Genomic DNA, 17,178 nt, shown 5'->3' on the forward strand with positions numbered 1-17,178 from the left:
TAATATGAGATTTTGTAAATGCAATAAGAAAAAAACTGATCTATGAATGAAATTTATCAAAACTAGAACCATATATGACATCTTAGCCTTCCATTCAAACTTTTTTTTCACTCTTGCTCACAACTGCTATGAACAGATACAACTTTTGGAGCAGAGTCCCACGGCTGACTAACAAAAAGGCAAGGGGGAAGCAGATGTGTTCTGGCAACCAAAAAACATTTAAGAAAAACCCTGAACCCTCCCAGGTTTGGAGTCATCCTGCACACTCGGTTCTAATCCTACTTGGTCCTGTCTACGTCAGTGGGCACCGACCGCAGGACTGGTACTTGCACCCCGTGCATTTGGCAGGAGTTCAACATCTGAAACACCCAGGAGCAGCCTCCGTTTCTGCGGCTTCCCCGTTTGCCCTTGGGTTGCCAGATGGCAGTCCCCCGTTGGCACACGGGGGCTCTGGGTGCCCGCTCGCACCCGTGTCAAGCATGGCAGAGGTACGCATCTGCCTCTGCGTGGCATCTGCAGACCTGGTGTGGAGCTCTCGAGAGTGGCTCTGGGCCAGCGTCCTACCCGAAGGACATACAGCTTTGCACTCGGACGACGAAAGAGATTTCCACAAGCAGCCCAAAGGGTGCGAAATACTAAACGCAGGCCTTATCGACAAGAGAGGTTCTCCATGTCGTGTCTTACTCACCCAGAATTTTACGAGGAAGAAAGCGTTTTGGGGCCCCTTCCCAAACAGTTCCTTTAGACCGCCCTTCTTTTCAGGAAATTTGTCATAAATCTGACGAATGTCCACCGATTCAAGCAACGGGTCACTGTAAGAATGGTTAGCGTGTCCAATGTGTACGAAGAGGTGCTTATTGTACTGCAAGAAAGAAACAGGAAAATCAGTGCTGAACATAAAGAACAGAGGCTTATTAAGGCAGGGGTCTGCACGTGCTCCGGCGGAGGGTTAAACCACTCGCACATTACTCCCGGGACTGCGATTTTCTGCAGTATGATTCCTATGAACAACATAGCGATTGTGTCGTAGCCCCTTGTGAACAAGGCTCAACATCAAAAAACCCGTGTCCCTACTGCAAACCACAAAACGTGGTCATCTTCAAGGCAGTAATTTACACTGACAGACCCAGAGGCAGCACGGTGATAGAGCCCTTCGCAGAGCATAATTCAGATGAATATGCTCATGAGGAAAGCCTATTTCTGCCTCTTTAAACCACGTCTTTCAGTGTCCCATGTCCTCAGGGCCTGAATTTCTGCTAGTGCACAGAGCCCACGCATGTACACCTCTACTTGTCTATTCAAAACCCCCAAACCTCTGCCTATGGCGTATGGTAAAGCAACTTAACTAAAAGAGATGGAAGGGTTTTTCTTCTGACTCCAGAGTAACGATAACGAGAAGGCCAGTTACTCTGTGTTGCTGTTACTATAGAAATGGTCCTCATTCTACGTCCTCCAGTATTTTGACCCATGTAATTTTAAAGAGACCAACTTTTAGCCTTTCCCTTGGGAGCTAGCCCTGTAGATGACCATCTCTGCTAAAGCACATTCAGCTCCAATTTCCTATTTCTTAACTTCATCCCATCGCACCTAATTAGAATCACGGGAGTCACCTCAGCAACCCCTTTCCTGCCTGGGGGTAATCCTTGGCCCAGTGAGGTCCACAGCACCACCCTACTGAGTCCAATATGATCTTTCAGGGGCTGCCAATTCTCCAAGAAGCGAGCACCTTTCAGCACCTGAAATCAAAGCGGAAGGACGAACCAAACACCCTCCGCTAGTCAAACAGCAGCTCAGTGTCAGATCACAAAACATTTTGCTAACTCAGGCAAAGGAAAGCTGATACGCAGTCAATGAACACGAGAAAACCCTGCCATACTGAACAGATGCTGTATATAAGGAGCAATTCCCAAAAGCTAAGCACAAATAAAATATTTAAAACCTCAAAGCAGACCTCATTTAAGCTATTTTGTTTACAATATACCTGCTGAATCAACAAATTGAAATGACAAATCTAAATTAATTGGACATCCACTCAGAGCCTTCCTTCGGTGTAAGCGGAGTCCTCCCTAGCAGATGTCCAAAACTCTGGGGAAAAGAAAATGGACTGGCTAGACTTCAGCACTTAGGAAATTAAATCAAAATCTATCTAAAAATCATCTAGCACAGCAAAATCTGAATGTAGAATCAGAGAACACTCCTCTGTGTATGGGGCCAAAAACGAGATACGTTCCATGCGTTCTACAGGGCTGCATCTCTTTTTTACTTTTGGGGAAGGAAAAAGGAAAGCGTAACACCTAAGGTGTTTGCACAAGCCAGTCCAAGCCTGAGAGCACCAGTTCCACGGATTTTCCTTGCAGCCCTCTTTCAAAATAACGCCCTCCCAGCTTCTTAGGTGCGCTAGTCGGAAACTCGCCCAGCCTTTACTTAGTGCATGTGGAACCCAAAAGGGGCAGAGCTGATCCAAAGAAGCTGTTTCTACCTGGAAGAGGAAAACAGGCACGGCAGAGAGGAGCTGAATGCACGCATGTGGGAGCGAGCGTGCCAGCTAGCCCTCGCGCAGCACCCGTCTAAGCTTGCACGCCGATCAATACACACACAGCACAGGAAACCATCGCGTGGGTCGGCAACCAGGAGTGCGTACCGTAACAGCGTCCGCGGTCAGATACAGCACGTACGGAGACGTTTTAACATGACAAAACAGATCAAAAAATGCAAAATGAAAAATATTACGAGAAAGCACCGTGGCTCCAACTCTGGGGTTTTTCTGACGCTGTTGTCATGTCTTTAGCTTGCACTACTGTAAGCAACTAGAAGTCATGCTGAACATTCCATATGTATCTTGCTGTCTACTGAAAAGCGCAGATCTCCCTAAAATGTACCCTCACCCTATATACCTGGGAACTACAAGGAATCCAAGAAAGGGAGTCCAGAAACCTGCTCCTGTGGCTTTCCTCAGCTAACAGGCGTGAAGCGGGGGAGAAGGGGCCATGGGCTGGGTCACTGAACGTGGCTGTCAACAGAAGCCTATCTGTGAGCAGGCCAACATCTCCATTTTTCAAGAAGAATGATGAGAATTCCCCAGTAGAGGTAAGCGCTTCATCCTTCCCTAAAATAATTACACCTAAACATTTCCTTTCCCCCAGCCCCCTGCAGCCTGCCATGCCAGCAGTTGTGCCTGTCCCCAGGGACAGGAGATGTCCCAGAGCATCTCTCTGCTGTCCTCGTTTAGAGTAAGGGCTTGAAAAACCATCCCCACCATTAGCGACCAGGTCGTTATTCATTCTGGGATTGTTTCTCCCAGTCTTCCTTGCAGGACTTGTTGCAGGTTGTACAAATAACCACATTTTTAGAGGAACAGAACTGAGGGCGCAGCTTCTCCTGAACCTAGAAAGTGTCCTTCTCTACAGTGGTGTCTCTCTCCCAGGCCCAAAGGTGGCTGTGGAGTGAAGGAGGAAGGGAGAGCTGGATTTTACTGTTTGGCAGCCGCAAATTCCCAAGACAATTCACATACTGTACCTTCTTCTGCAAACCAAGAAAATATGCAGATTGGTCAGTGTCCAAACTTTATTAAAAGCAGATACATTTATAGGAGGATGGAGCAGAGGGTCTTCATACTGTTTAAATCTAAACGCCAAGTTGAAGGCAGCTGTAAAGCTACCACAGTTGTCTGCGGAGCTCGCCAAAGTACCAGATGCTGCTGCAGCAAAATTTCCGAGTGGGTACAGTGGGACAGATGGTATGACATCACCTGACAACATTCTTAGGACAGAAATGTTTATTTTGATATTGCAATGTGTGATTATTTTCTCCTTATGTTGCTGCAACTCCTATGATAAATACAATCATTACCAACCTAATTAGATACGGCGTATTTCTACGCACTAACAAGCAATAATATAATATTAGGAGCAGGGTAAATGGATACTGAAGTGATCCCTATCTTTTTTACACAAACATACTCCATAAAAGGAATTTATGCATAGATAAAAGCAAAGCAGCTACGTTTTATGCCTATATTTTTGAGCCCATTAGTGTCTGAAAAGCTTAAAAATATCCTCATTACACTGCGAATTCACCGTTATTTTAGAGTGAGGATTCCAGAGTCACTGAAGTACATTAGGTCCTGAGGAATTTACTCATGCTACAGCATTTAAAGGACTTGTATCCAGCATCGGGGTAATAATGTGCTTTAGATGCTGTAAACACTGACCTGTCAAATCCTGTATTTTCTGAGGATAAAAACTACATAAAAACACCAAGAAGGTTTTCAGCCGTCTTCAGCGTCTGCATTACACAACATGCCCTGGAGATGGCTGCCTCTTACTGAGCTCCCTTCTTTAAAAATATTCTAACTATCCAAAGAATGCAGTAAAGCCATGAAATATGACTGTTGTCAAATAATACCACGAGAAAAATTATAATCCACTTAGGAATTTAAAAGAACCAAGACAAATTGCCAATGGCAGGGGATGCAAGTGTTTAAGCTGGTGCAGAACAAAGACAAATCACCTACATTTGTTTTATCAGCCAGCATATTCATTTGCAACAGCTCTTCCAGCCTGTGAAGTGCAGGTTTGCAAACTGCTACAGCTCTCTCTGCTGCGTCCCTCGGCTTCCCCACACCTGTGGAGCCAACGCCAAGCCTGGACAAGCCTGTCTAGGACCACGGTTCCACTGAACAGTGCAGGTGGCAGTGAAGCCAGCCCTCTGAGGCTCCTGGTGCAGGCAGGCTGGGCATGCAGGGCTGCTGGGAGCAGGCCCCTCACTGCTCCTCTCCACTGGGGTTGCGTCACCCTGCACGCCCTGACACAGAGGGACGGCCTCTCTGCTCTCTCTGCACAGAACATATCCTGTACTGGAGGTCCCAAGGGCCTGCTGCAGCTCAGAGGGACAGGAGAGCGGAAGGCAGGTGGGACAGCCTGAGCTCAGGCTGAAATGAGAGAAAACAGCACTGCTCAAGTGCCTGGCACCCTGCAGCCATTCCCCCTGTACCTCCACAGACCCGTCCAACCCATCTTCTAAAAACGTACTGCAGCCACTTTTAAAAACGCCTGTGCAGCCACAGCGCTACTGGAGGAAAAAGGAGGGTGGACTGATTAAAAACCAATCACTACCATATCAGCAGTCTGCGTGCAGCTCTCACCTGTACCCTACCCAGCCTCAGCTCTGCTGTCTTGCTGTATCTTGTAAATCTGACGCTCTTTAAAATATAAGAAAATCACTTGGTCTGCAAACAATTTTTCTTATTTCTACCAAAACACTAGTAACTGAATATTTAATTCCTGTTGCTGTTATCCTCCGCTGAAGCAGACTGGGAGTTATATTTATATAACAGTTTAATGCTATAACTGGAGTCTATATCAACTCCTTTTATTAAGGTTTTAACACTTGCTTGTGAAATGTTAATTGACCTTTCTTTGCTGGTATGCTGATACAACTGCATGGTGTCCCTAGACTTTCAAGGACCTCCATGCATTCAGACTCCTGCCTGGATCTGCTCAGGGACTGAATCAGGAACGTGAAGTCAAAGGAGATCTTTGGACACTTCATGGTTGCAGAAATGGGGATGTAGGTGAGGAGCGAGCGCAGTCCCCAGCCCTGACGTGATGTTGCTCAGCACTTCCCAACTACTGCCACAAGAGTCCCAGTGCGAAACTGGGACCTGCTGGTTGGGCACAGTGCTCACACTACATTTCCATCAGCTTCCCTGCAACAATTGAAGAGGCATCCTTCAGTTCTACCCTGTTTAATAGGAGACCCTGCAGTCCCAATTCCAGAAGTGCTGAGTGCTCAGATGGGAAAATTATGCCTGAACATAGGAAGCTGTCAATAACAGTGAGTATTCTGCAAAATCAGGCTCATGACAAATCAAAGTGGACCCTCAAAATCAGTGGCCCATTCATTCTTTTGCACCTGAACTTCTCGGTTTGTCAAATGTGAGTAATAATGCCCTTTCATCTAAAAAATGACTGCACTAATACATCTGTGAAATGCAAATGAGGGGGATTATTAACTCCGTTTGGAGGAGAGGTTAGACAGTGCACAGCAAGCAGGGCACTGGGCCACGCATTTCAACAACAGAAGAAAACAAACTACTGAATAGTTGCTTATCAAAGAAGAGCCATCTACATCTACGCTGAATGAAGCAGGAACAAATAAACACGTGGGCATGTAATTAACTGCTGCACTGTAGAGGAGACGCAGGAGGGCATTCCCCAACTTCTGAGCGCCTGACTTTGCAGCCCAGCTAAGCAATTTTGGGGTGGGCGAAGCTGCAGTGGAAGGAGATGGGAAGACGCAGGGCAGAGGCCCAGCCAGGCGCGAGCGCGAGGGTTCGAGCACACGGGCAGGGCGGGCAGCGCGAGGGAGATGCACAGCCACAGCCCACGGCACTGACAACACCAGCCCACGCATCCCCCGGCTCCCTTCCCCGCGGGAACAATGCAGCACTGCGCAGGGCTTGGGAGGCAGAGGGCCCCCCGTCACGATGACCCCCCAGGTTTTACGGCTCTCCTGGGCTCAACGCAGGGGCCGCGCGCCCGGGCTCTGCTCCAGCTACCCCACAGCCTCACTCACCCGCACCGTCCCTCCTCTCCGAACTCACATTTCCCTGGTCAGAGCCTGTGCCCTGGTAACCTCAGGCAGCTGCCCCTACCCTGGCTGTTTTCAGCCCGGGCTGCGAGTGAGAGCGGGCCGGGACACGGGCAGGGCCCGGCAAAGGCAGCTGCCATTGCTGCCCGCACCCGTGGGCACAGCCATGCAAAAGCAGCGCTTCTAAGTTTGCTGGGAAATTTCTGGCAGCAGGGATGGGGTTTTAGAGAAAGGAGTGCGCTGGGAGGCAGCAGTGAGAGCACAGGCGAGTCTTTGCACCCGTCCTCAGCACTTAACAGGCGCCAGCTTTGAGGAATAAACTGTGCTCGGTCTCTCTACCCACTCCCTTGTGTTCTCACCCCTGGACCAGCCCCTGAAAACCCCATGTCCTGACCCTACCATGGGGGTAACTGGCCCAGACCTCCTGCCACATCGCCACGTGGTCCCCTGGGACCGCCGCCAGCCGGAGGGTCTGCTGTGGCACCGCAGTTCCGAGGCTGGGGCCTGCCTCAACTCTGGACCCCCTTAAAGGGGTTTCTTGGCACTTCCAACTACGGACACCTGAATGTGAAAATTTTACAGAGTCCGACATTGCTTCCCAGGGCCAGCACGTAGCTCTCCGGCACTGCAAAATAAATGACCTTTGCGTTTAGTTAAACTTTGTCTGATTTTAGATTAAAATGACCTCCAATCCTGACTCTGCCATGCCAAGACATTCATCCCAATGTGGGTTTGCTTCCTCGTCCTTTCACATCACAAAGATGCCAGACCAAGAACTTCCTTCGGACTAAAATGCTGAACTCCTTTTTATAGCGCTTACAGGGGATATGGAAGGATAAACAGTGCTCATAACAATGGATATTGGTCAAAGATGGAGGGCTTCCTTTGAAAAGAACTCTTTCATTTTTCATCACTTAGGTGGTTTGATTAACTTTGGTGAATTTTACTGCGTTTGGCTAATGACGGCAGGCTGGTTTTATGGGCCTTGAGCGATTTCTTTCACTTTCTGGTTCTCAGGCACAATTCTCCCTGGGCTCACAAAGCCCTTTTACAACAACAATAAAACCTGAATTAAAACAAAGAATATTTTATTTCCTCACCACTTTTTAAAATACATTTTGAAATTTGGACCTAACGCAATCTGACAGTTTGGATAGGTGAATTAATACTGAAAACGCCCATCAGCCATGTTCCTTATAGCTCTACATACATGTTTGAGATCTAAAGCTCTCTGCAGTGCTCACCGTCAGAATGAACGTGGCAGCAAGAGTAAGAAACCTCAAACAGGGAGAGAAGAAAGGCCCTTTTTTGTTGGGTGGTAGCGGGGTTTTTTTCCTGATTGGAAAGCAAGCTTGACGATATCTATATGTAATAAAATAATGGGAATTATTATTTCAGTGTTATAGTCTTTAAATTTTATACCTGCTTGTGTAACAATCAGTTGTTTAGATCCCTTCTAATCTGCTTGCATACTCAGTTTATAATTGTTAGGGAACAGGGGATTACTTGGTTTAAGCATTTGTCCTGAACTTTCACAGAACCACTCCAGTAAAAACGGAAAGCCTCCATTAGGGAAAACCTGTCTTGAAAGCAACAGATGGGTACATCAGCTCGTTGATCTGCTGAGAATATCATTATATAAGGTAGGCAATAATTAAAAGTAACTAAAACACTGGTGCTTGGACCGACAAGGGCAGCTTCTGTGCACCATTTAGGAATCGTACTTGAGCGCAAAATGCCACAGAAGGAAAATACAGCTTGACATTTGTAAACTGAATTGATTTTTATGTGGAAGGAGGAGCAATTTTACCCACCCTTAACTGCAGAGTCAGTATTCCAAGATTTTGCAACTGTGCCGTCTTATGTTTCCCAGACTATCTTCTGCCATGCAGAGTTACAGTGAGGGTTGCTTATTGTTTCCTTTCTATAATTTTTTTCTTTTGTAAATGGAACAATTTTGTGGCTAGGCAAGGGAAAAAAGTCAACAACGCTCCACAAGTGACGGGACTCTATGGAGCACATTTCCGACCCACCAGAATGCCCACTCTGAATTAACATAACTGCCTGACATTGAGGGGCTTTTGTACTTTTAAAAGCCAATTGCCATTGGAAGAACCCCAGAAATGCTTAAGGCCCCACTCCTACAATGAATTCCCCGTGGGTGGACCTTTGTGCCGGGCACAGCCCCTCTGAAGTCACTGGGAGTCACCACGGGCAGACAGACCTAAATTTCTAATTGCTGTACAGGAATACAGACTGCAAGGGGCCTCCCAGGATCGTCAAGTCCTGGCCCCAGATACCAGGTCAAATAAGCCCTTTTCAATAAACCTCCAGGTTACATTTTAAGGTGGAATCAGTCTATTTGCCCACACTACTATGAGGCTTTCTGGCTTGGTTTTGGGTTCGGGAGAGAGGGGGGAAGGGTCATCTTTTTTAAAATAAAATGTTGGAAACACATTTGATCAAAATAATACTTTATGCTATTTCTGTAAAAAGTGTAATGATCGTGGAACTATCTTTTTTCAGGAGATTCACGAGAAATCCTACGTGGCTGTCAGGGAGCAGCACGTACATATATTCGTTTCTGAAGTCAGCAAAGGCACAAAGGCGTACAAGGAGATGCTGCAAGCACAGCACATGCCTACACCATTTCATACGCACGTTGTGCAAAACACACATCTTGCCTGCTTTGCTGACTTTGTTATTTAAAAAGTAATAAACCCCCATCCTTTCTATGCCGCACAAACAGCATCTGCAATAAAATGTCGTACCAGCGTGAAGAACGATGTAAAAAAACACAGGCAGAATTCATGTTTTCTTCAACAGCACTAAATGAGCCTGAGGGTAGGCTCTCACCTCCAAGGAGGACTTTGGGTGCTTGCTGGAAAGGTCTGCGCATCGGAGGCGGGGAAGGCTGGCAGGAGGCAGGGCCCCTCAGAGCCTCTCCAGGCAGTGCCCTTGGCATCTGCCCTGGGAGCTGGTCCTGCTGCCTTAGCGTTTTCTTCTGTACCCTTGTTTAAGATCCAAATAGCCAAATTGACTTAATTTGATCTAAACGACGCTTCTCCTTCCCGACTCCCCTTCCCCGGGCAGTGGTGGTGACACGCTGCCTGTGGAGCTCGTCCCTCGGCCCCCCACAGCCCGCCCGGCCGGTGCTGGCAGTCCCCACACAGGCCTGGCACGGCACTGCCCCACTGCGCTTGCAGCGTGGGTGTAAAGAATGATCCGAACTGGGATTAAAGCCTGACTGGCAACCGACTTTGCTTCGTGTCTAATTTTTGCAACGCTACAGCACACAGGTAACTTTTTTTAGAAACAAGTCTGGGTAGTTCGATGTTCTTCTCTCGCAAACCTCCTGCATAAATGCTCTGCATTTAAAAAGTGGGTTTCTCAGCAATATGCCTGCAAGCTGGGACAAGCTCCGGTGGGCCTCGCTGCACCCTCAGGAATTCCAAATAATATTAGTTTACTTCAAACCCAGGCTTTACAGTATTTACGAGACCGTCCTGGGTAACTGTGTTTGTATTCAGGCCTCTTTCTACAAAGCAATTGGATGTGTTGCATTCCCCAGAGCCTGCACCTGCCTGAAAAATGAGAGCCCCAACACATCCCTAAGCTGCTGGCCCACACACCGTGTGTGAGCACGACCGGCCCCAAGCTGTGCCACCATGGCAGAGCGTGACCTGTGGCACCTTCCCCTGCCAAAGCAGCATCTCCTCACTTCCGGTCCATCAGTCACGTTGCAAATACATTCATGTCACTCAGCTGGTTTCATGTCGCAGGCACCAGCGGTGTGACAGGCAGCCACATGTTATCTGGTAAGAGCGTACTTGGTCTGAGGGAGATTTTTCTTAGAGGGAAAGACACCGAAGTTACTCGGTTGCTAAGTCTCATTCACTCTCTCTTACGTAAAGCCACACAGATACACAGAGGCTCTACACCATATAACCCCGTGGGTTTTGCAAATAGCTTTGTGTTATAAAAACCTATGGAAAAAGGATAATTAGGTGCTATACTAGCAAAACAGTATATCAAAATACACTGAAATGCCATTTCATTCACTTAGAGCACAGTAACGCTGCGCGTTACATGGCCACATCCTGTTTTCCCGATAACCTCGAGGCATGCACATAAGATCCTGGTGTGCAGCAATCTGGAGATGGCAGAGCCCATAAATCAGCAGGACACATTACACGGGGTCAGCGAGCCAAGGACTCCGAAAGCTGCGTTATCAATAAGCCTGCCCGATGAGAAAAGCTGGACGTTGCATTTCTGCATCAGAAATACGAACCGATGTCTGGATGAACCAGGGGCTGGGGATGGGGAAGGAGTTCAAGCTGCGGACTAGTCTGGAGGACACTATGATGAAGCTTTAGCCCATCAGAGGCAGGATTGCTGGGAGAGTGTGGGAATCAGGGCCATGGGAAGGCACAAGGATTCCAGGGAAACCACGCAGAATCTAACCGTCAGGTAAGTGCTGAGATAACTGTACCTGCTGGCAAACATTTCCTCCCTCCAAGTTAATTCCACCTGGCAAAACCTGACATTTAGCAAACCAACACACTGCCACATGTTTAGTATATGAATAGCTGAGATAGGGTGTATTTTCATTGGGATGTTTCTAAGCCAGGAGCGTTCCTCTGTTGTAAGGTTTCTGGGCTATGTCTCCAATCTCCATTATGCAGGGTAAACACTCCCTGGATAACACCCCTGGCCAGAGCCCATAAATGCTATGGTTTCCAGTGCTGAATTATAAAGAGCAAGTGATAGCTTCTCCCTGCTCCAAGATACTGTATTTCACCAGGAATCTGAACAAGAATGGCCCGCCTGTATCACCCATTCATGACAGTATTTGCTTTTCATAAATTATCTCAGTAAAATTTCTCAGGTTTGAGCTGAAAATAACCTCTTTTGATTTATTTGTGATACAGCAGAAACAGTGCTAGGCTAGTAACAAATGTTCTTGGTAAACACATGATTAAAATCAAAGTTCAAGGCCTACTGGAATAAATGAAACGTTACAGATGACAACATAAACTACCCTTGCGGGTAGAGTATGCAGACTAAAAATCAAAACAAAACCAAAAAATTCCTAAAAAAAAAAAATATAAATCCAAACCTTGGATTGGACCCTAGGACACAATGAAAGATCAAGGAAGACTGAATGACTGCACAGTTAGACAGCTAATCTCAATTAAAAAATAAGTGATACAGTTAAATGGTACGTGCTTGGGAGGCTGGAATCAAAAAGGGCAATCCTGATGCTCAGCTATGTCTGTCAAATGTCAGATATTTAAAATAAGATGCATAGTTTCTATGCAAGTCCTTAATTTTGTTTCTGTTAGGAAACAGATTGGGCTTTACCTTACAGTTTAACTGCTGAGTTATTGCCAAAAACACGATGCAATTTGGTACAACTGCTAAACTAGGTCAACAGTGAGAGAGGCGCCATAGCAAACCACGCCTGCTTTCAGAGAGGCCTCTCACTTCACAAATGAGGAAAAAAAGGGCAAGAAAGGAAAATACAGTACCACAGTGAAAGGAGCAAATGCAGAGACACCAAGTGTTAAACCAAACATCAGGTTTAACCCTGGAAAGCATCCTCAGCGGATGGGGAGCAAGGGAGAAAAGCTGAAGATTAGCAGACAGGGAGGGCAACACTTACTGATTCGGGATCCCTCTGCTGTTCAAGGAAAGCCGAAAACTCCACCAGCCGGAGCTTGGTCGTACCAATCGATCGGCCCTGCCACGCAGGGACTGAGGGAGCTGGAGCTGATGTAGGTTCAAATCCTAAAATAAAGAAAAGATTCTCATGAAGAAGTTGACAATTCCTCAGTTTATGTTTTCTGAATTAAATATAATTGGGAATTATGCATGTAATCCTTGAATCTTAATATTAATTTTAGGAAATAATGAATTCAGAATGAGTTAAAATTGGAAAACCACAGAGCAATATGTAGAAAAAGAGGTCCCAACCCAGCAAGTTAATAATGGTGCAAATAAAAGTTCTACTGCTTTGTTTCCTTGGGGCTGTAACTTTCTGTAGAAATTCTGTTTAAATTATGTACTGGACTATAGAGACTCCACGTAGACTTACAGCTGACCCTTCCTCAAAAACTGGCAGCAAGACTCGCAGGAGATACTACTGCCTTGGGAATCAAGAGAACTGGCCTCCATTTCTGGCTCCTAATGTGCCACATGTTACAAGTAAATCACCTCTCTTTTTGCCTATTTCTCTGCCACTCTCAATCCCCCCTCCTATTTAGAGTATAAGGTTTCCAAGGCAGGGACTGTCTCTTACTATGTATTTGCACATTGAGTCTTTGACTTCTTTTGGAGCTTTTAGGCAGCATTATATTACAGATAATAATAAATAATTACTATAGAGAGCTGAATCATACCCTAAAAAGAAAAAGAAGGTTTTAAATTGATAATAAAGACGGAATGACATGATCTAGAGAGAGATGTTAACCACCATCTCTAATTCACCTCTAGAGAAGGAATAAATGTTATCTCTTGCTCGTCATCGTGGAAAATTAGATGAGAAGGAAACAAAACAGTAAAGGAAGAAGGGAAAAGCAGCAGCTGAAAGGCAAAACTGATCTTGGGAGAGACGTAGGCACAAGGAAGGCAGGGGAGAGGCACCAAAGGTTAGAAAACAAAGATAATCCTGAACTAGGCTGAGAACCAGGGAGAGGTGACAGCTGGCGTGTGTCCATGTCCGTCATGAGAGCATGGTACCCAATTCCAACCCTCAAATTTAGGCAACAAAGGCGCGAGGCTTGTGTGAAACAGGGAATGACAAACGTGGCTGTTTAGTCTTGACCAGGAGTTATAATGACGCAGACTCACGCATGAGTTTTGACTGGTTTAGAAATACAAATAATCCTATTCTGAGAGAAAATATGGAAGAATAAAAGCAGATGATTCAAAATGTCTGCCTTAGAAAACAATGTTATAAATTAGGAATATCAAAAAAAAGGAAATCATCAGGGATGCAGAAAGATAGCCTTAGTTTTAATCATTAAATAGCAGCAAGTTAGAAAAATCATAAAAAATGGGTAAGAGTCAGAAAACTGCAGTTCAAACAGTCAGAAGCATGGTGTCATTTGGCAAGGGGGACATAAAATCAGTTATCATCTGCAAAGAAATGATCAACTTATGATTATTGGCAATGAAAACAACTTGGGAAAAGGAATTGAGAAGTACCCATGGAAAGGGATTGATGAACTTCAGCAATGGAAGTCAGAATAAACATTAGGTACTTATCAAAGTGGTACCAGGCTGAGTGGGACCTTCCGGAGGGGGAAGAGTTACCAACAACCAGACACACAGCCTAAACATATATGGGTTTGGAAGAGATTTTAGCCTCAGTTTAAAATAAATTAAGGCTTACTCTTCTTACAGATGGAAGTTAGATTTAGCTATTAAAAAAGAAACACACATCCCACTACTCATTTTTTACAAAACATTGTCCTACAATATGGAATGCTGACTGGAGGTCACATAACACAACTCCTTGCATATGCCCTAGTGATTCCTACCTAAAAATGTAACATCCACCCCCTCACCACCACCCCCCAAAAAAACCAACCAAACAAACAAAAAAAAACCACAATACAAACCCCAATGATTTTCCCTCACATATAATCAGCTCACAGAACATTAGGACTGGTGTTTTGTTTGTCTACAGGCAACGTTACCTATGGAGTAGTGGCTCTGTCCATCTCAGGAATTAATACATCACATTCAGTACACAAACATCTTTGTAAAGGAGAGTATAAATGGGAGAATTACCTGAAATGGGAGCTGTGACTGATGGCTGTATAGGATAGGCCTGCTGGACGGATGGCCTTACTAAAGAGTGACACAAAAATCATACCCCATGCCATCCACAGTAAATTCCACTCAAGTATGAGAAAATACACGGTTAATGACCTTTACACACAAACGTGTCTCTTCCTTGCACAGCATATTTGACAGACAGACAGCAGAGAGGTAACGGAGGGGGTGTGTGAGAACTACACCCAATATCTTAAAGCGAGGAGCTCATCTGTGCTCAGCCACACAGCAGGAAACCCGACGCGCCCGTCGCAAGTGTCACTGAAGACATGGATGGTGACTGCTTTGATTCCAATAAACCCAGAGGATACTGAATGACAGGGCACAAAGACTCTCAAATCTGGGCAACATTGCTCCGGAGATCACTGCAGGGCTGAAAACACCTGACAGAGGGGCGAAGGTTTCCTTCTCCGTATGGTGCTGTTGCTACCTTGGTGCCCAAGGGCTGTAACCCCACTGACCACTAACGGGCCTTCACCCAGTCACGTCCTGCCCTGCAGGAAAATACCTCCCCCTTGCCCCCAGTCCTGCTTATATATTCAGAAGAGGATGGAAGTATGTATGCTGGAAACTGATTCACAGGCAAAACCTTCCCAGCTGCTTCCCTGGCATCATCACGGCATCTCACCATGCAACGGGAGGAGTGTGCCCATTAGGTATGCAGCCTCAGTTTTGAGATCTGGGGTCCCTTATCACTTTCAGAATGTGAGTTTGCATCACTGTAAAGGCTATTCCTTCCCCTACCACTATCATTTCCTCCTTTTCAGAAAAAATTGCAAGTTCTTGCCTCACTGATACCCGCTGATACCCAAACTGTACAAGCCAGCCCCCCACTGCATATAGAAGCATATTGGAATTTTCAGACTTACTCTTGCGAGGATCCAGGCTGCCCCGTTTGAATCATGCCCGGCCAAAACTGAAAGAGGAAAAACAAACAAACAGACCCACAATTGTTTTCTTTGTTGAAAGATTTTGGGTATTTCTGAACAAGCATGATTCCTTTTGCAAACACAAGTGAAAGCATTAATCCATTCATTCAGCCTTAGTTTTCTACTGAACATTGTTAGAGTACAGGGATTTTTTTGGGACTTGGCTAACAACTTACCCCAGGTGCCCCAGGAAATGTAGGACGGGGAATTCCTGGCAGGCCCAGCTTGTTGTGAATAGCAGTAGCTGAGACTATCTGAGCTGATGACATTGCTGCCATGTGCTGGAGTGCTTTGTCCTTTGCTGTCTGATCCTTTAATATGACAATTACATGGAGTCTTAAAACATTTGGCACAACAAATGATGTTAAATAACTGCAGCTACAAGCACGTAACTAAAAACTTAAAAAGCCACACAGAAAATGCAAAAATAGCAAACCATGCAAAAAAAAAAAAAAATACAGCACAAAGGCTAACACTCAAACTACCTCAAGGCAAAACCTCCTCTCAGACATGCACGGTAGACCTGAATTCTCACAGTCTGCTCTGCCAACACGTAGGAAGCTCTGGGAGAGCAAACTGCTGGCCACGTGTTTATCTGGGCAAATTCTGCTGATTTTAAGTCAGGCTGGACTAAACACCGTCTGCTGCTAAGGCTCTGCCTGCAGGACAGGGAGCACTGAGATTCGAGCTCTATCATTTGGATGTAAGAGAAGTTTGCCTTTTGTATGACACTGTAAAATGGGAACACAGAACTGCGACTGACTTGCAGACGACAACAGACTTTTCTTCATGCTTACAGGTTTAAAAACATTTTGGATTCTGTTTTACGACGAGTATTTTACAATTTAGATGACAAAAAATGTAAATAGCATTTTAAAAATCCAATTGTGGTATTTTGCTGATTTACAGTGTTCCCAAAGAAAACAATCAGCTATAAAATTTCTGCTGTTTTCAAGCATATAGGAACAAGTTTAGGAAAAGATGGGTTGTTATCGATTACTTGTATTAGAGCAGCGCTTGGGGTCCTAGTCACTGCCAATCACGTATGATCACAGAACAGGAAAGGAAAGCCTCTTAATGCAACAGTTAACAAAGTGGACTTTTAGGTAAAATAAGTAAACAACAGAGTGTTACTATCTGGTAAAGTGGGGTTCCTCATCCAGAAGTACTGTATTAATAAGTGCTAATATTTAGGTACGTGACTTGGAATGAAGGAACACAAGCAGTATTAGGCAGGGATTGTTTTGTTGGTTTGGTTTGGTTTTTTCTGGGTTTATTTTACAAGCAGAGTAGCAAGCATGCTGGCAAGAGATGCATGCTCTTATATACAATATATGACTTTGCACATATGCTCCCTCTAAAGCTCATATGTAGTAGTACTATAGGTGAGCAGTTCCTTCCTTTGAATAGCTCCTTTAGAAACAGCACAGGCTGGAAGTACAGGAAAAGCTAGCCAAAAATTCTGCCAAGCACAGCTAAGGTACATAATACTTGGTTTAGTTAAAATACTTACCATGCTTGTTACCTGGATACAACAACAAACAGTTTATTAAAATGCTTGTGTAGAATAGCAGACTCTTAGCAAAATATGAACAAAATAGTAAGAGACAAAGGAAGAGCAGTTTGCTCGACATTAAATATCAGCTTTAAACAATGCATTATTTTCACCCAGGGACTGATTCATTAAAAGGATAAAAAACTACCAACAAAACCCGGGGCGGGGGGGAATACCCCCACCTCTCCCTGTGTGAAAGCTGCAGATGCTGGCCGAAGGGGCTGGTTGCTGCGCGGGTTTCCCTGAGCTGTGCAAGCAGCC

The 17,178-nt window shown here is 45.4% G+C and overlaps 1 protein-coding gene across 1 annotated transcript in view; it reads right to left on the reverse strand.

Moving 5' to 3' along the window:
• Positions 1–16,887, reverse strand: part of TEAD1 (TEA domain family member 1 (SV40 transcriptional enhancer factor)) — a gene marked incomplete at its 5' end in the record, with an annotated part of 30,532 nt that extends 13,645 nt beyond the window's left edge. Inside the window, 7 exons of the mRNA XM_010158840.1 lie at positions 689–862; positions 12,257–12,381; positions 14,389–14,448; positions 15,178–15,179; positions 15,303–15,349; positions 15,539–15,673; positions 16,876–16,887. Coding sequence (XP_010157142.1) covers positions 689–862; positions 12,257–12,381; positions 14,389–14,448; positions 15,178–15,179; positions 15,303–15,349; positions 15,539–15,673; positions 16,876–16,887 — 555 coding nt within the window. The remainder of the gene's footprint in view (positions 1–688; positions 863–12,256; positions 12,382–14,388; positions 14,449–15,177; positions 15,180–15,302; positions 15,350–15,538; positions 15,674–16,875) is intronic.
• Positions 16,888–17,178: the final 291 nt, after the last annotated feature.

Source organism: Eurypyga helias, unplaced genomic scaffold, assembly GCF_000690775.1.
Source record: "Eurypyga helias isolate BGI_N326 unplaced genomic scaffold, ASM69077v1 scaffold14889, whole genome shotgun sequence".
NCBI lineage: Eukaryota > Metazoa > Chordata > Aves > Eurypygiformes > Eurypygidae > Eurypyga > Eurypyga helias.